This window comes from Microcaecilia unicolor, chromosome 7 (assembly GCF_901765095.1).
Source record: "Microcaecilia unicolor chromosome 7, aMicUni1.1, whole genome shotgun sequence".
NCBI lineage: Eukaryota > Metazoa > Chordata > Amphibia > Gymnophiona > Siphonopidae > Microcaecilia > Microcaecilia unicolor.
The window spans coordinates 231549094-231567249 of record NC_044037.1 but is presented as its reverse complement, the minus strand read 5'-3'; the positions used below and the strand labels follow the sequence as shown (position 1 = coordinate 231567249).

Sequence of the window (18156 nt, the reverse complement as noted above, 5' to 3'; positions counted from 1 at the left end):
TCCAGGTCTAAAAGTTGCATGTTTTGGTCTAGACCTCTTTTAATAAAGACTAAGTCACAAAACAGTGCCATAAATGACCAGATGACCACTGAAGGAATAAAGAAAATTACCCTCCCTTACTCCCCCAGTGGTCACTGACCCCTCCCACTCCCCAAAGATGTGAATAAAACAGCATATACTAGCCTCTATGACAGCATCAGATGTTATGGCCAGTCCTATTACAGCAGCAAGCAAGTCCATGGAGTAGCCTAGTGGCCGGTGCAGTGCACTGTGGGGAAGGAGACTCAGGCCCATAATCCACTTTAACTGTTGCACTTATGGTGGAAAATGTCAGCCACCCAAAACCCACCGAAAAACCTACTGTATCTACATATAGATGACACCTGCAGCCATAAGGGCTGTTGTAGTGGTGTATAGTTGGGTACAGTAAGTTTTTGGTGGGTTTTGGAAGGCTCCCCTTACAATATAAGGGGGTGATGGTGAGATGTGTACCTGGGACCTTTTATGTAAGGTCCACTGCAGTGCCCTCAAAGGTGCCCCACAGCTCTGTGTCTGGCACAATTAGTGTGTATTATGTTTGAAATGTTGGTGCCTATGGTGAAGACCAGCTAATTCCACAAGAAAGAAACATATTTTGCCAGAGACAAAACAGGAACTCTGCTAGGAATCTTGCATTCATTAATGGGCATTTGTTTTGTTAATTTTATGTGCATAAGGAATGTGCACTAAGTCAAATTTATGAACATAAAATCGCCATATTAGTGGGTGCAAAGCTTTTTTTAATGTGCTTACCTTTAATTTTAGAAGCATCAATCAAATGTTACATGCTCTATTTTGTGAAATGAACTAAAAGAATCTGAAAATTGACAAAACTTTCTCAAACTCATGCAAAACTAACTGTAAAAGTTTTGCTATGCACATCCCTAGCCCTGTGCAAAATACAGATTAAGGGCCTGATTGAGCAATGAACAAAAGAGTTAAAGAGAGACTACAATGAAGAATAAAATCATTTACCACAATTATTTTCATCTGCTCCATCCATACAATCTTTATCCCCATCACAGACGTATGATGGATCAATGCAACGATGGTCTGGACACTGAAACTGACCAGGTTCACATGTCCCTGTAAAATCTAGCATAAAACAGTTGTTGCATTGTAGCTCAGTTCTTAAATTCTTGTTATCAGATTCAGAGAATAAGGCAATTAATTCAATTATTTACCATATTTGGTATATGCCAGCTGATTCAAAAAAATCCACATACATTTGAAAGTTCAAAAGGTCTGCGAGTATTTCAAACCCCACCCCAATTTCACCACTAGGAATGTCTTGCCACCCCATGAAATGGCACTATACACTTGTTTTTATCCACATACCCCTGGATTCTATATATGATGCACAAAATTACATGCCTAAATTTGAGCATGCATCCAAGTTGTGCACATGTTTTAATTCAGTAAAAGCCCCTTTTACAAAGTCCAACGTGGGCTTACCGCCTGCTAAAAAGGAAGTACTGCTGGGCTACCACAGTAGCTTGGTGGTACTTCCCACCCCCAGTGCACTGTCATATCCGACGCTACAAAAATATATTTCTTTTTGTAGCACAGGTGTGTACCCGGCGGTAATCGGCAGTGCTGCACACTGCCCGGTTACCACCAGGCTAGCACTGGAGCCTTTACCGCCACCTCAATGGGTGGTGGTAAAGGCTCCCCCCAAAATGGCTATGCGGCAAGTGCTTCACTTGACACATGACCATTTCTTAAAAAAAGAAAGACCTACCTTTTGCCAGGTGCGGTAAAAGGAGATCTCAGCGCGCATCAAAAACATGCATCAACACCACTGCAGGCCCCCTTTTGCTGCAGTTGGTAAAAGGGGCCCTAACATGCTGATAACTAGCAATAATTGGGTACTAACAACCAATTGTTGCAGTTAATTGGCTCCAATTAGGATATGCACATGCATCTTGCTAGGCGCTATTCTATAAAGATTCACACGTAAATCTTCTAACGTGCATCTGAAAAGGGGGCGAGGCCATGGAAGGCGCATGGACGGTTCAGGGGCATTCACTAAAGATGTGTGCAGTATTATAGAATTTGGAGCATCAGTGCCTAACTTACACAGCAGATTTATACCACATTTCAGTTGGTGTAAATTCTCGTGCCCAAAGTTGGGTGTGGATCCCAGACCTACTTGCTATTCTTTAAATAGCACGCAACTCGGAGCACCATTTACAGAATAGCACTCCACACGGATTTATTTTGGTACCCAAATTTGGGTGCTATCTATTGAATCTAGTCCATATTGGACAAGCAATTTTATAAAAGTCCATGTCCCCAGGTAAAGCGCCATTTTACCTGCAGAAATGGCTTTAATAGCTACCCTCTAAAACGTACATATTCTGAAAAGCAATACCAGTTCTCCAAAAAAAAAAACCCTCTACTACATGTTTTCTCCTATCATAAGTGGCAGTCTTTATAGAGCAACTCATGGAACCATCGTACTTATTTATAATCATGGACCCAAGTCCTCAGGAGTGTCTACATATTTTTCTTGCATTTGTTTTTATTCTAAAAACAAACAAACAGCAGGCTAATATAAGAGCCAATCAAGATGAAACTCATCTGTAAAGAAACAAATTCTCCCTAGATGTTTGAGTGCCAGGTCTTTCAAATCCCCAAGCACAATCATATAAAATTAACAAACATTTATAGAGTCTCTTGAGGAAGTGGGACCCTAATTATAATTGTGATGGCTTCATAAGTTGCTCTGTGTCACCATCTTTTAGAAGATAAACTTTAATAAAAAAAGGTGGTGCTTGTTGAGAACTGAAAATGTTAATATATTCTTCAGTATCAATGGGTTTGTTATGCTTTACATTTAGAGGCTGACTTACTAAGGGGCCCTTGCACTAAAATGCGTTATAAAATATTCTTAACATGTGGGAAAGTCCCACATCAGGATGCGCTAAATCCATTTCTACCATATCCATAAACTAGGGCATTTTAAATCTTTTTATTTTCAGATTGTGTGCTAATGTTGTCATTAGCATGTGGCAACTGCAAATAATCAATATGGGAACCCTTACTGCCTCCTATTCAGGAAGCACTAAGGGCTCCCATGTTAACCCTGCTTTATTCAGTTGGTTTCATGCTAATTTGTGCTATCTAAATAGTGCTTCCATGCCCATTCTCTGTCCTTGATATGCCACCTTGAAAAATAGTGCATGCAAAAGGGAAAATTACCAGCCTTTTTTCCCAGATTAAGTGAGCATTAGCGCTTAATGGTTTAGTTAAAAAGCCCCCGAGTTACATTATCTGATTAACAGGGGAATTGGTGCATGCTAGCGGTTCACATGGTGCCACTTTTAATGCAGTGTGTTAACAGTTAGTGGGCAAAGATAGCTGTGATAAACAATTATGCTTAAATTAAGGTAATAAATAGAAATAAAACAAAACATAGAAAAGAAAATAAGATGATACCTTTTTTACTGGACTAACAATACATTTTTTATTAGCTTTCGAAGGTAACCCTTCTTTTTCAGATCAGAAGGGTTATCTTCAAAAACTAATCAAAAATTTTATTTAGTGCAATAAAAAAGGTATCATCTTATTTTCTTTTCGATGTTTTGTTTTATTTCTATTTATTATCTTTAAAAGTGGACTAACATGTCTACCCCATAACTTTACCCCAAATCCTATAAACTGGGCTCCCAACTTTCTGCTTAGCATGCAAAGTTGCCTGCACAAGTTATAGAATGCAGTCAGTTGCGTGCATAACTTTATATAATAATGAGCTGGTAGTTGATGATAACTAGAAAAACTTGGCACTAAGTAGTGTTAATTGGCTCTAATTAAACCAATTAGCAGTTGTGCGCACACAATTGACTTTAATCAATATTCTATAACATATGAGTGCAAAATCCATAGTGCTTAATTGCAAGGAGGGCATGGACTGGGGAGGGGCATTAGCAGGTCAAGGGCATGCCCATAACTTGGGCACACATGTTCTAGAATGCATGCACTTATGTGCATAACTTTGGCACCTAACTTTTGGCGACCGTTCTTGAATGTACCCCTGAATATTGAAATTATCATTAGGAGGTTTGGAATGAACTTTGCAGTTAACACATAGGTCATTATGCACATTAGCTGCTAACTTCTGTTAGGGGAAAATGATTTGATAGGGTTACTCCTTTGCTAATTCAAGAATACTGGTTACCTATTACATATCGCATTCCTTTTAAAATTTTGGTCATTGCACATCAGGCATTTGTTTTCAATATTCTTGTACACTATACACATACACTTTTTCTCTATGCCTTACAACAGTACCTGTTGGTTATTCTCTCCCACTATAAAGTGCGGTTGGATGGTTCATAAAATATCTGCATTAGCCCTGTTGCTCAGACACTTTAGAATGCTTTACCGTTCTATATTATACTCATTCCGAGAATTTTCATAATCACTTTAGCGATGCATTGAAGACATACTATTTCACATTAGTGTTCCCCCCCAAAATAATGTGGCATACCTCATGGGACTAATCATTTGGTATTTTTAGGTCAATTGTTTGTTGTGCTTTTCTGTCTTTTGTTGTTGTTGTTGTTGTTGTTGTTGTTTTTGTTGTTGTGTACCATCTTGCCTTCCTTTTATGTCTTATTTTCTTAGTTTGGGTTTTAATGTTGTAATTGTGGTTATTCTTATACCTTGATTGGTGTTTTAAGTTTTAATTATGTCTTGAGCTTTGTGATAGAATTTGTATTGTAATTTTGGCCTTCTTATGTGGTTTTTATTTTATTTTTAATTGATTTTTAGTTGGTGTAAACTGCTTGGATGCCTCTGACAGGCAATATATCAAATAAAGACAATTTATTTTACCTAACTCAATTTCAAATTATCTGCCATGCCATTAATGAGCAGTAGCAAGCTTTGCTTTGTGTTAACTATGCAACAGCCCTCCAAAAAGTACTGAGAATGACCCCAGGAGTTCCTGAAGATGTTTTGCATCTAACGTGCATTAGTTTTTGCATCATTAAGTGGGGAAAGTTATCAATGTGGGCTACATTTAAGTCATGTTATTTTACCAAAAGTCGGGTTATTTTAGCACAGGGTCCTACTTTATGTTATGCAATGAGACCTAGTTACTAACAATCCAGGTTAACAGTAAATTTACACATCGTAACAGTAACCCATGTTGATAACTCCAACCCCCTTAATTAAAGAAAAAAAATGTCTCTAGAAATTGAAATCAAAGTCACTGCTATATGTAGTAAAAAGGAGCCACGTATAGTGCAATCAAGCCATGAGTCTGACTCTTAGGCATCGGTGGAATGAGGCATTATGACATCACAATATGAGCTCTGGTTACCAGAGGCTGAAAGACTTCACACTAAAGGGGGGAAGTTATCAATGTGGGCTACTGTTAAGTCAGGTTATTTTACCATAAGTTGGGTGATTTTAGTACAGGGTCTCATTGCATAAATGGAACCCTGTGCTAAAATAACTTGACTTATTTTAGCACAGGGTTCCATTTTATGCAATGAGACCCTGTGCTAAAATCACCCAATTTATGGTAAAATAACCTGACTTAACAGTAACTCACATTGATAACGCCCCCCATCCTTAATAGATGTCATAATGAATTAAGGATCCATTTTACTAAAGCTTACCACATGCTAATGGGCATTAGCATGCACTAAGTGCCATATGGCCCATAGAATATGTGTTAATATTTATTTGCATACACTAAGCTTTAGTAAAAGGACCCCTAAATTATTAAAAATAAGTACATGATAGGAATGCCACATGGCATCCTATCAGGATTAAATAGCATTGGCTTTGCCCCAGGTCTTTCATACAAGATATAAACATAGTCTTTTTTGGCACATATGAATAACCTGGCTTACCCAGTGTGCTCAGTCAAATTAGGTAAATATCTTTTAGGTCAATTTAGTGATGGAAGCTGAATGAACAAGGTGATGAAAACATCTATTTGGCAGATGCCTTTATCATCATAATACTACAGTAGATGTATTCAACCCTACCATCATTCTATAATTATTTCATCTACTACTGCTTTTCACTGAATACCATTATCAAATGTTCTTGGAAATCAGTAACTTACTGCAGTTTATTTCATCCGATCCATCGCCACAATCATTATCTGTGTCACAGAGCCAGATGCGAGGAATGCACCTGTTATTAGCACAAGTATACATGCTTGACCGACAGGAGCTAGGACCTTGAGTAGGACAATTCTGTTCATCAGTCCCATCGAGACAATCATTATGCCTATCACAGCGCCAGAGTCCTGGGATGCATTGCCCATTACCACATGTAAATGCAGAAAGAGAACAAGTATTGTCTGTATAAGAGAGAAGAAAACAGCACAATGTCAGTGCGGTAACATCTAGAATGCACCATTCCCTGCACAGATAGAGAGATATACATAGGGGTCATTTTACTAAAAGATGTTAAGCCCTTAAAGTACAGTTAGCACACACTAAAAGGCTACCGCAGACTGCACTAAAGCGTTTTGTGGCATTTTACCTGTTTGCACACTCTAACCTGTGCTTTACTGATTTTTAGAAACATTTTTTGAAGGGGCATGTCATTGGCTGAAAGTAGGTTTTCCCATGTTATTTGGCTAAAGCATTATGATTAGTACATGCTAACCATGTGGAGGAGTAGCCTAGTGGGTAGAGCACCAGTCTTGACATCCAGAGGTGGCTGGTTCAAGTCCCACTGCTGCTCCTTGTGATCTTGGGCAAGTCACTTAACCCTCCATTGCCTCAGATACAACATTAGATTGTGAGCCCTCCTGGGACAGAGAAGCATCTGAATGTAACTCACCTTGAGCTACTAGTGAAAAAGGTGTGAGCAAAATCCAAATAAATAAACCAGATATTGCAGAATTAATGTGGGGGCATTTATAGGGGAATAATATAAATAACACACTATTTTGAAACGTGTGTAAATTGGGCCAATTAGTGCTAATAATTGGGTGCTAACAATCAATTAACTAAGCACTATTCTATAACGACCTGTAAACAAATCTTATAAGGGCCCTTTTACTAAGGCATGGGAAGGGTAGCACATGCCATATCAGCACTTCCGCCAGGCTAGCACGTATGCCTGGTGATAATTTTGAGTATGGTGCATGATGAATCCCACAGTAGAAAATAATTGTCTGTATTCTACCACAGGGGGCATTCTCAGAGGTAATCTGCAGTTGTCATGTGCTGTATAGTTACTGCACAGGTAGTGTGTGAGCCCTTACTGCTAGGTCAATGGGTGGCGGTAAGGGCTCAGGCTGTAAATAGGCATGTGCTAGTTTTAATTTCAGTGCATGCCCATTTCCCGGCCCATTAAAAAAAGCTTTTTTTCCCAGCTGCAGTAAAACAATGACCCAGCGTGTGCCCAAAACATGCGCCCACACTACCACAGGCCACTTTTTCCGCAACTTAGTAAAAGGACCCCATAGTGAGCAGAAAGATTAACAGCCAAGAATGCCATCAAGTTTGCACAATTGATCTAACACTTCTTGGCTAAAACTTGACCCTATATGATGTAGTTTCCATAATACTCTAAACACCTTGCTAGCTACAAACTGCACTTGCTCTTCAAATGAGAGATATTTATCAAAAATCACTCCCAAAATTCTAAGGAGGATTCCAATGGAAAGTTAACATTATCAATGCATAAATTATCCTTATTACCCATATTAAATGTATTCCCAAACATAATAAACTTCATTTTATCCTTATTCATTTTTAAACCTAAATAGTTGCCCATCCTTCTGTTATATCAATCACCCTGTATGCAATGGGGAGCAAATTCAAAAGATGTCCTTCAAAAGGAACAAAAACTGTTATATCATCAGCATACATCAGAATGTTAAAACCCAAACTAGCCAACGTCTTACCCAAAGGTGATTTACTAAATCTGACCCAATGTGCACAGTTTTATTATACAAGAACTCTTCTTGTTGTTACGTAGTCTACCCTAGAGAGCACTTATGAGCAATAAAGGCACATTTACTCACACTGTAGAAAGTCAGCAGAAAGAATAGTAATGACACTATAATAAATAGCAGTACTGAAAATACATGCAATAATAAGAGAAATGGATCCTCAGATAGAGAACAATGGGTATACTTCAAACCCATAAAAACATCAAGCTCTTCACTGGTTCATTAATTTTTTAATATGCATTTTCATATGATTTTTCATCCCTTTAGTATTAATTTTTATAATTTTTAGTGATTTCTTTTAAATATTTTCAAAATAACTTAAAATATTTAAAAGAAGTTACTAACGGTTTTAAAAATTAATATTAAAGGGATGAAAAGCCATACGAAAATGCATATTAAAAAATTAATGAACCAGTGAAGAGCTTGGTGTTTTTATGGGTTTGAAGTATACCCATAGCTCGCTATCTGAGGATCCATTTCTCTTATATAAAAAAATGTTCATCAGTAGTGGATATATTATAGCACACATTGAGGGACATAATCGAACGAAAACGTCTATCTCCATGGGCGTTTATCTCCGAGAACGGGTCCGTGAAGGGGTGGACCAAACCGTATTTTCGAAAAAAATAGACGTCCATGTTTTATTCGACAATTTGTGAGCTGGGCGTTTTTGTTTTTCAGCGATAATGGAAAATGAAAGCGCCCAGCTCAAAAACAAATAAATCCAAGGCATTTGTTCGTGGGAGGGGCCAGGATTCGTAGTGCACTGGTCCCCCTCACATGCCAGGACACCAACCGGGCACCCTAGGGGGCACTTTTACAAAAACAAAAAAAAAGGTAAAATAGCTCCCAGGTGCATAGCACCCTTCCCTTGTGTGTTGAGCCCCCCAAATCCCCCTCAAAACCCACTGCCCACAAGTCTACACCATTACTATAGCCCTAAGGTGTGAAGGGGGGCACCTACATGTGGGTACAGTGGGTTTGGGGGGTTGGACGACTAAGCATTAAGCAGCACAATTGTAACAGGTAGGGGGGGATGGGCCTGGGTCCACCTGCCTGAAGTCCACTGCACCCCCTAACAACTACTCCAGGGACCTGCATACTGCTGCCAGGGAGGTGGGTATGACATTTGAGGGTGAAAATAAAAAGTTGTGAAACATCATTTTTTGTGGTGGGAGGGGGTTAGTGACCACTGGGGGAGTCAGGGGAGGTCATCCCCGATTCCCTCTGGTGGTAATCTGGTCATTAGGGCACTTTTTGGGGCCTTATTCGTGAAAAAACAGGGTCCAGGAAAACTGCCCTAAATTCTAGCTACAAACGCATACTTTTTTTCCATTATCGGCGAAAGGCGCCCATCTCTATTCGGGTGATAACCATGCCCCAGTCCCGCCTTCACCACGCCTCCGACACGCCCCCGTCAACTTTGTACGCTTCCGCGATGGAGTGCAGTTGAAAACGTCCAAGTTCGGCTTTCGATTATACCGCGTTATTCGTTTTTGTGAGATAAACGTCCATCTCCCGATTTAGGTCGGAACTTGGGCATTTTTCTCGTTCGATTATAAGCAGGATTGTAGACCAGCAGAGATAATCATACTCATATTAGGGGTGGGAGAAATGTTAAAGGCTCACAATTTTACACACAGAAATGGTGCTGAAAATTGTCCTCCATATAACTGACCAATAATAACCACATTACCACAGTTTGTTTTCTTTTTGTTCCTGACCAAAAGCAAAGTCTAGAGGAAAGTCTTTAAGATAACCACTGCAGCTCAGAGAGTAAACACATACTCACAAAAATTTAAACTTTTTTTTTCAGTGGATTTTTTTCCCAGCAACTATTGCATTGCACAGCTTAGCACTTCTATCATGTATTCTCAATTTTCCATCTACATGAAAGTTTAAATAATATTCATGCCTACGGGGCCCCTTTTTTTTTTACTACAGTGTGCGAAGGTTTTATATTTAGATGTACAAAATACCATGCAGAAGTACAAAACCTGTTTGCTAACTCTTCAGGATGCTACCAAGGTGTGAAAGAGTAGCCTAATGGTTAGAACTGTGGGCTGAGAAAAAGGTAAGCCAGGGCTGAAATCCCACTGCTACTCTTGTGATCTTGAGCAAGTCATTTAACCCTCCATTGCTTCAGGTACAAACCAAAATCTGTAATGTACCTAAATGTAACTCTCCTTGAACTTCAGAGAAAGGTGTGTGCTAATTTCAGTTTCATCTCTCCCTCCTTTCCCCATACAGCTACCACACAGAAAAATACTTTATCATGTGGAAAATGTACTTTCTGCACAGATGAACTTGTTTCCTCCCATTGAGGAGTTGGTAAGTGCAGATGCACTATCTGTATTGGTAATAATGTACAGTAAGGAGGGAATTCTGTACAGGTGTCCTAATTAGGTGATAACAATCAATTGTTAGCATTAATTGGCAGCAATTAGGAGTTACACATACATCTGCCCTGCACCCTATCTCTATATAATAATTGGTCGATCTGCCTCCCTGGATGGCTGGCTGGGTTCATAACTGTATGCTAATGAGCTTACGTCAGCTCTCCTCCAGTGCCTAACCATTAACTGCAAAGTGAAGTCCATGCAATTAACCATCCATTTCCCACCCTGTAATAAACTATGCAGTTAGCATTTGAATTAGCATGTGCTAAAACAAATTGGAGAAAATATTTCTCCACTCAACGTGTAATTAAGCGCTAAAATGTATTTCCAGAGAATGTGGTAAAGCATTTCGCTTAGCAGGGTTTAAAAAAGAGTTAGATACATTTCTAAGAGGTCCTTTTACTAAAGGCTTAACATGTACTAAGCATACTCTAAATGCTAAGATGCCGATTTTATACCTATGGACATCATAGCATTTAGTGTGCGCTAATTCCGTTAGCACGCACTAATCTTTAGTAAAAGGGCCTCTAAAAGAAAAGTCAATAAGCCATTATTAAGATGGACTTGGAAAAATCCACTGATTAATTCTGGGATAAGCAGCCTGGAATCTATTTACTGTTCTGGGATCTTGCTAGATACTTGTGACCTGAATTAGCCACTGTTGGAAACAGTATACTGGGCTTGATGGACCTTCAGTCTGTCCCAGTATGGCAATGCTTATGTTCTTATGTCATGCCAATGTGCTAACCAGGGGTGTAGCCAGATAGCAGATTTTGGGTGGGCCTAGGCAAGAAGTGGGTGGGCACCAAGTGTTCTCCCCCTCCCACCAAAAACATATCTCAGCTGCCGGGAAAATGCTTCTCTCCACTTTGGCAGCCTGCAGCAGGCATGTGCTGAAAACTGAGCATGCGCAAGTGCCAAAATCGTGGAGAGCAGCGTTTTTGTTACCATCAGGGGGGAGTTTTCAGCTGGCGGAGCTTGAGGTCCCCACTAGCTACTGCTAAACATGTGCTACTCTTGGGCGGACCTGAACCCTAAGTGGGTGGGCCCCGGTCCACCTACGCCCACCTGTAGCTACGCCACTGGTGCTAACTGCTTAGTGTGTAAAAGGGCCGCTATATTGCTATTTCTTGAATAAAAACATTACAACTTATGTGATACAGATCAATTCCATTTTAATTCTTTATGAAGTTCTAAAATTCACCCCATGTTGAATATTTGCGTAAAGTGTCATTCAAGTATGCTTTCATGAGTCTGCTTTTTCAGACCCCACAACACATCAATGTCACTTATGGAATCAGACTGTACAAAGCAGAACTTAAAAAAATGACACCGAAATGGTCAAGTAGAATGTATTAACTTTATCAGCATTAAAAATCCCTTAACAATGTTAAGATGATCAAAGAGAAAGATTTCATCTTGTTTTACTACTTACTGAGTGACCCACAGTTCTGCTCATCACTGTTGTCATGGCAATCGTCAACCCCATCACAGCGGAAGTATGTTGGAACACACTTTCCATTAGTGCAAGAAAATGAATAGGATCCACACTGTAGCGTAGGTGGCTCACTTGATGGATCTTCAACACAAGTCAACTGGTTAGGACCCAACCTCATCCCATATGGACAACCACAAACTCTCTGTAAATTAGGCACCGGGTAACAAAAATGACTGCAGTCTCCATTGGGATTTGTTGACCTGTTACAATAGTTCGTACCTTGTTAAAATATAAAAGAGAGAGAGAATGAGAAGGATGCAACGTACTTAATTATATTTCTCTATAACAAGCAAAACCAGCGTGAACAGATGCTAGCCACACAATACCAAAAATTAAGCTTGGTATTGGCCAGTTTGGTGTTTAGGGTATAGGACTCAGGACTGACCCTGAGAGTGGCAGGACAACACTGAGAACATTTATGATCCAAGATATTGAATACATGATAGGAAGTATTCACTTAAAAAAGGGGGTTTCAACCTAGTCCTCGGGACACACCCAGCCAGTCAGGTTTTCAGGATACCCACAATGAATATGCATGAGATAGATTTGTATACAGTGGAGGTAGTGCATGCAAATTTATCTCATCCATATTCATTGTAGGTATTCTGAAAACATGACTGGCCAAGTGTGTCTTACATTTAAGTTGCTCCAGTGATGCAATGGTTTAAGCCCAGTGTTTTCCTGAATTTGATGTAATACATTTTCTATGATTGCAAATACCAATTTGGCTAATTTAACTAGGTGAAACTGTTCTAGGTTTGGTAGATCAGGACTAGCCAATAGGGTAGTGGGGCAGCTCAAATAGCGTTTGTGGCGTTTTTAGAAGATTATTTTATAACAGGGTACTTATGTGAGAAACCCAAAAAAGTAACAAATTTAAGCCTCTACTATACTGGTAGCGTGGAGGGGCATAATCGAACGGGAGTGCCCATCTATAAGGGTGCCCATCTCTAAGCACGGCCCCGTAAAGTGGTGTCCCCGACTGTATTATCGAAAAAAGATGGGCGGCCATCTTTCGTTTCGATAATACGGTCAAGGACGGCCAAATCTCAACATTTGGGCCACCCTTAGAGATGGCCGCCATTGGTTTTCGCCGATAATGGAAACTAAGGACGGCCATCTCAAAACCGGCCAAATCCAAGCCATTTGGTCATGGGAGGAGCCAACACTTGTAGTGCACTGGTCCCCCTCACATGCCAGGACACCAATCGGGCACCCTAGGGGGCACTGCAGTGGACTTCACAAATTGCTCCCAGGTGCATAGCTCCCTTACCTTCGGTGCTGAGCCCCCCAAACCCCACTACCCACAACTGTACAACACTACCATAGCCTTTAAAGGGTAACGGGGGGCACCTAGATGTGGGTACAGTGGGTTTCGGGTGGGTTTTGGAGGGCTCCCATTTACCAGCACAAGTGTAACAGGTGGGGGGGGGATGGGCCTGGATCCGCCTACCTGAAGTGCACTGGAGTACCCACTAAAAACTGCTGCAGGGACCTGCATAGTGCTGTGATGGAGCTGGGTATGACATTTGAGGCTGGCATAGAGGCTGGCAAAAAAAATGTTTTTAAATTTTTTTTTTGGGTGGGAGGGGGTTGGTGACCACTGGGGAAGTAAGGGGAGGTGATCCCCAATTCCCTCCGGTGGTCATCTGGTCAGTTCGGGCACCTTTTCGAGGCTTGGTCGTGAACAAAAAGGGGCCAAATGCTCGTCAGGGACGCCCTTCTTTTTTCCATTATCGGCCAAGGTCAGCCATCTCTTAACCACGCCCCCGTCCCACCTTCGGTACACTACTGACACGCCCCTTTGAACTTTGGCCATCCCTGCGACAGAAAGCAGTTGAGGGTGGCCAAAATCGGCTTTCGATTATGCTGATTTGGCCGCCCTTAGGAGAAGGTCGCCCATCTCCCGATTTGTGTCAGAAGATGGGCGTCCTTCCCTTTCGAAAATAAGCTAGTTAGTCAGCTCTGGTTTCAGTGCCAATTTTTTAGGCCGCCATATAAAGAATCTCCCTCTAAGTGGACATTTTCAGCAGCATTAACCGGTTAAGTGCACTAATTTTCACCTGCTCCAAAATGGTGTATAAGTGTGCATGTACATTCTAAGTGTGTACATGTGTATTTTATAAAATTCGTACATCATAGCTGCACCTCCTTTCCACCCAAGCTACATGCCCAAGAATGCCCATGTGCACATCGTTCCATCATGCACATACTTTATATGCACTCATGAACTCATGCAACTCTATAAAAGCGCTTCTCTGTTTGTAAAATGCAGAAAAATCTTTATAAAATTATCCCCCACATATAGTAGGAGATCTGTTTACTACATATTAACAGGTATTAATTTGAATTTAGTACATAGTTAGTACATAGGTCCCACTGAGAATAATAGGGCTTCTGTTATTTACCTTGTTAACACAATAGCAAATGGAGCCCTATGTTATGTTTTTATTATTATCAATTTTTATATGGTTTTATTAAAGTTAAATTGTAAATCACTTTGAACAAACAATTGTTGGTAGGTGTAGGGTAGACATTTTAAATAAAGATAAACTTGTCTTACATTATGAACGACAATTCAGAAGTGTAAGGCAGATCCATCTTGTTTAGCTTCTCTCTTTCCTTTTACTGTACATCTGACCAGTTCCAGAAGTGCCTTAGCTCTTAACAAGCCAAAAAATATTCAGCATTTACTGCTGCTTTCATTGGTTCTAATGGAGTCTATCACTAAAGACACATATTTTCATACATTTACCCCTGGATTCTATATAACGCGAATTAAGTTGCGTGCACAAATCCAGTTGTATTCTGGTTTTTAACGCGCAACTTAATTGGTTACCAAGTCAATCAGTGCCAATAATTGCCAATTTACATGCACAACTGTCTACGTGTATTCTATAATGTGATTCGTGTAAAATCTAAATTGCATAGTTGAAAAGGGGACGTGGCCATAGGCATGGAATGGGTGGGTTGTGGGCTTTTCTAAAATCTATGCGAGCTGTTGTAGAATACACCAGGTCCATGTCTAATTTAGGCATCAGCATTTACACCAAGTTTTACTTTGCATAACTGCCCATGACTAAATTTTGTCGTGCAATTGGGCACCCAGCATCAAACATATAAATGGCAAGAGGCGTACTCACTCGCAAATGCGCAGTAGAGACCATCTCTGTCCCGCCCCCGCGTCAATATGTGATGATGGGGGTGTGACAGAGAGGGAACCTGTGCACCTGCGAGTGAGGGAACCGCATTTGCCACCGCTCCCCCCACCCACCTGGAGTCGCCGCCGCCACCCACCCTCCACCCGGCCCGGGTACCTGGCTTCACTATTCAAACCGCCGGAACGCAGCACACAGCTCATCTGAGCTGCCGTTGGCCTTCCTTACCTGCCTGTGTCCCGCCTCCGCCGACGTTACGTCACACGAAGGCGGAACACACGCAGAGAAGAAGGAAGGCCGACGGCAGCTCAGATGAGCTGTGTGCTGCGTTCCGGCGGTTTGAATAGTGAAGCCAGGTACCTGGCCCGGGTGGAGGGGTGGCGGAGGGGACTCCGGGGGGGCGGCGACCTATCCGGGAGGGACCTTTCAAACCCCCCCTTCCTTTACTAGCCCGTTTTTACGGGCTCAACGGCTAGTATTCTATAAACTGCACGAAAATATGTGTATTCTAAAAAGTACACCTAAATTTAGGAGTATTTCATTTTAGTGCCGATTTATTATATGGAATTTTTATTTTATTTTTGTTACATTTGTACCCCGCGCTTTCCCACTCATGGCAGGCTCAATGCGGCTTACAGGTACTTATTTGTACCTGGGGCAATGGAGGGTTAGTCTTTAGGGACAGTTCTCTAAGTGGGTGCTTCTGTGTGGGTAAGTTTCACACACCCTTGCCACATTAGGGCACCCACTTACACCTACTCTACAGCTGGTCTACTGTGGGTCCCTAAATGTAAGGCTTGCTGATACTAGGTTATACTAGAGTTCTATAACAGACTCTGTGCACCCAAAAGTCATTATAGGATAGGCTTTCACCACATGACATTTGAGTGCCTAAAAGAAGGCCCCACTTATAGAGCTCCTCCTAAGGTGACAATTTTATAAACTAGGTGCCTAAACTCTCAAATTCTATAGATGCTGCCTACAGTTTGGCAGGTGGAGGGGTTCTTCTGGTGGGGGGTGCTTTCAAGAGGGGAATGGATACGCTTGGGGAGGGCACAGAGAACAGGTCTCCACAAATTTTCATGAACTATAGGAACCAGCTGAAAAACTTAGGAATCAGCAACTGAGACCTCTTTCAATTCTCCTTTCCCATCCCTCCAATATTGTCCTCAGTGAATTTGGGAGGAGACTCCCTCCCAGATCAGCAGTAGCTCTTTCAGAAACTGGTTTACTAAGACTCTTTCCCTATTTTGTGTCACTGGGCAAAGAAACTTTAGTAAATCAGTCCCTTAAGGTGCTTCTTCTAATCACTAACAGAAGCCAGCAGACTCCCTTCCCAAAGCAGGTTGTCAACTGCGTGACAGCACCCTCTTGACAGGTGAAGCAAAGAGGCAATTGCTTCTTTGTTTTACATATCTCCATGGACTGAATTCTCCCCCCCCCCCCCCCCCCCCCCCCCCCCCCCCCCGCCTTCTCTCTTTCTCATACCTTCTCACCAGCCTTCACCCAGTCTTTCTCTCATACGCCCTCCCCCAGCCTTCACCCAGTCTTTCTCTCGTATGCTCTCCCCCAGCCTTCATCCAGTCTCTCTCTCTCTCTCTCTCTCTCATATTCCCTCCTCAGCCTTGACCCAGCCTCTCTCTCTGATACCCCCCCCCCCCCCCAACATTCACCCAGCTTGTCTGTCTTTCATACACCTTCCCTAGCTTTCACCCAGACTCTCTCTCTCCCAAGTTTGGAGACACTGCCTACCTGTAAAAATGTGTTTACACATTCAAAAGGATTACAAATGCTTTCTCTTGGGCAGAACATAAAATGCCATATTCGCTGCGCTCAGTATAAAAAGGGAGAGGATTTGGGATTTAGTTCACATTTTTTTTAGATGTAGGTCAATGCAAGTTACATTCAGTTGCAGTAGCAGTTACTCACCAGTTTGGGAATTAGGATCAAATGCTTTTACATGCATAATGTTTGTAATGCCTCGTCGAATTATGGTCATTTCCCCTCCATCAGTTTTTCTCACTCGGACTATTCCACCCAACCTCCAGTCAGTAAGATAAGCATAAGCTAGAATGAATGACAGCGCAATTCAGTATTATACAAGGAGATGCATACTACAGACAGTTGAGCAATGCTGAGTAGGTTGTATTATGTACACATTTATACAGCTAGGCTAAAAAAAAAAAAGAAGTAGAATATAACATCCAAACTGAGAGGTCCTTTTACTAAGGTGAGCCGAAAAGTGGCCTGCATTGATGTAGACACGTGTATTGGATGCACGCAGGTCCATTTTTCAGCGCACCTACAAAAAGGGCCTTTTTTGGCAAAAATGGACATGCAGCCAAATGAAAATTGGCGCACATCCATTTTGGGCCTGAGACCTTACCGCCACCCATTCACTTAGCGGTATGGTCTCACGCATTTACTGGGCGGTAATCATCAGTGCACTACAATGCCGATTACCACCAGGTTAGCACTGCATGCCGTAAATTTTCCGTCGTGTGTAGTGGGCGCATGTAAAAAATGAAATTACAGCCCAGGCCAAGCAGTAGCCGGGCAGTAGTTCCAAATTGGCACATGTTGGGCCCGCGTAGGCGCCTGCACAGCTTAGTAAAAGGGTCCCCAATAGAATTTTGTGGGGAGCAGGCAGGGCAGAATTCAGCCCACATCCATATTCAATATTCAGCCACAACAGCACAGCAGTCAGCATCTTTTTGTACACAAGCCACCGCAGGATAACTGGATATTCCATGGCAGGTTATATCTGGATACCAGACAAAAAATAAAGGCAAGTACCATCAAACAAACAAAAAACAGAAAATGTTGAAAAGAGTTGGATATCAAAATGTAATCCAGAGCCAGTGGTGTGCTGGAGCCGGCTCGCACCGGCTCGCAAGAGCCGGTTGTTATCTTTTCAAAAATTTTGCGAGCCTGTTGTAAAACGGGGACCCAGCTCTGTCTGCAGTGATTGCAACAGGCTCTCTCCAGCCAGCCCCGAGTCCTTCCCTCTTTTGCAACTTCTGTTGCACATGGGAAAGACCCAGTAGAAGGAAACATTTGGAGCGGATGGAGGAAACTGATTTGCAGCTTCACTCTAGGAAAAACCACAGGAGGGAAGGAAGGGAGGAG

The 18156-nt window shown here is 41.7% G+C and overlaps 1 protein-coding gene across 1 annotated transcript in view; it reads right to left on the bottom strand.

The window, feature by feature from the left end:
- LRP2 (LDL receptor related protein 2) overlaps nt 1–18156 on the bottom strand; it is a 334494-nt gene that overhangs the window by 230266 nt on the left and 86072 nt on the right. Inside the window, exons 16-19 of the mRNA XM_030210857.1 lie at nt 16957–17094; nt 11807–12088; nt 6125–6364; nt 1015–1134 (exon numbers count right to left, since the gene is read on the bottom strand). Coding sequence (XP_030066717.1) covers nt 1015–1134; nt 6125–6364; nt 11807–12088; nt 16957–17094 — 780 coding nt within the window. The remainder of the gene's footprint in view (nt 1–1014; nt 1135–6124; nt 6365–11806; nt 12089–16956; nt 17095–18156) is intronic.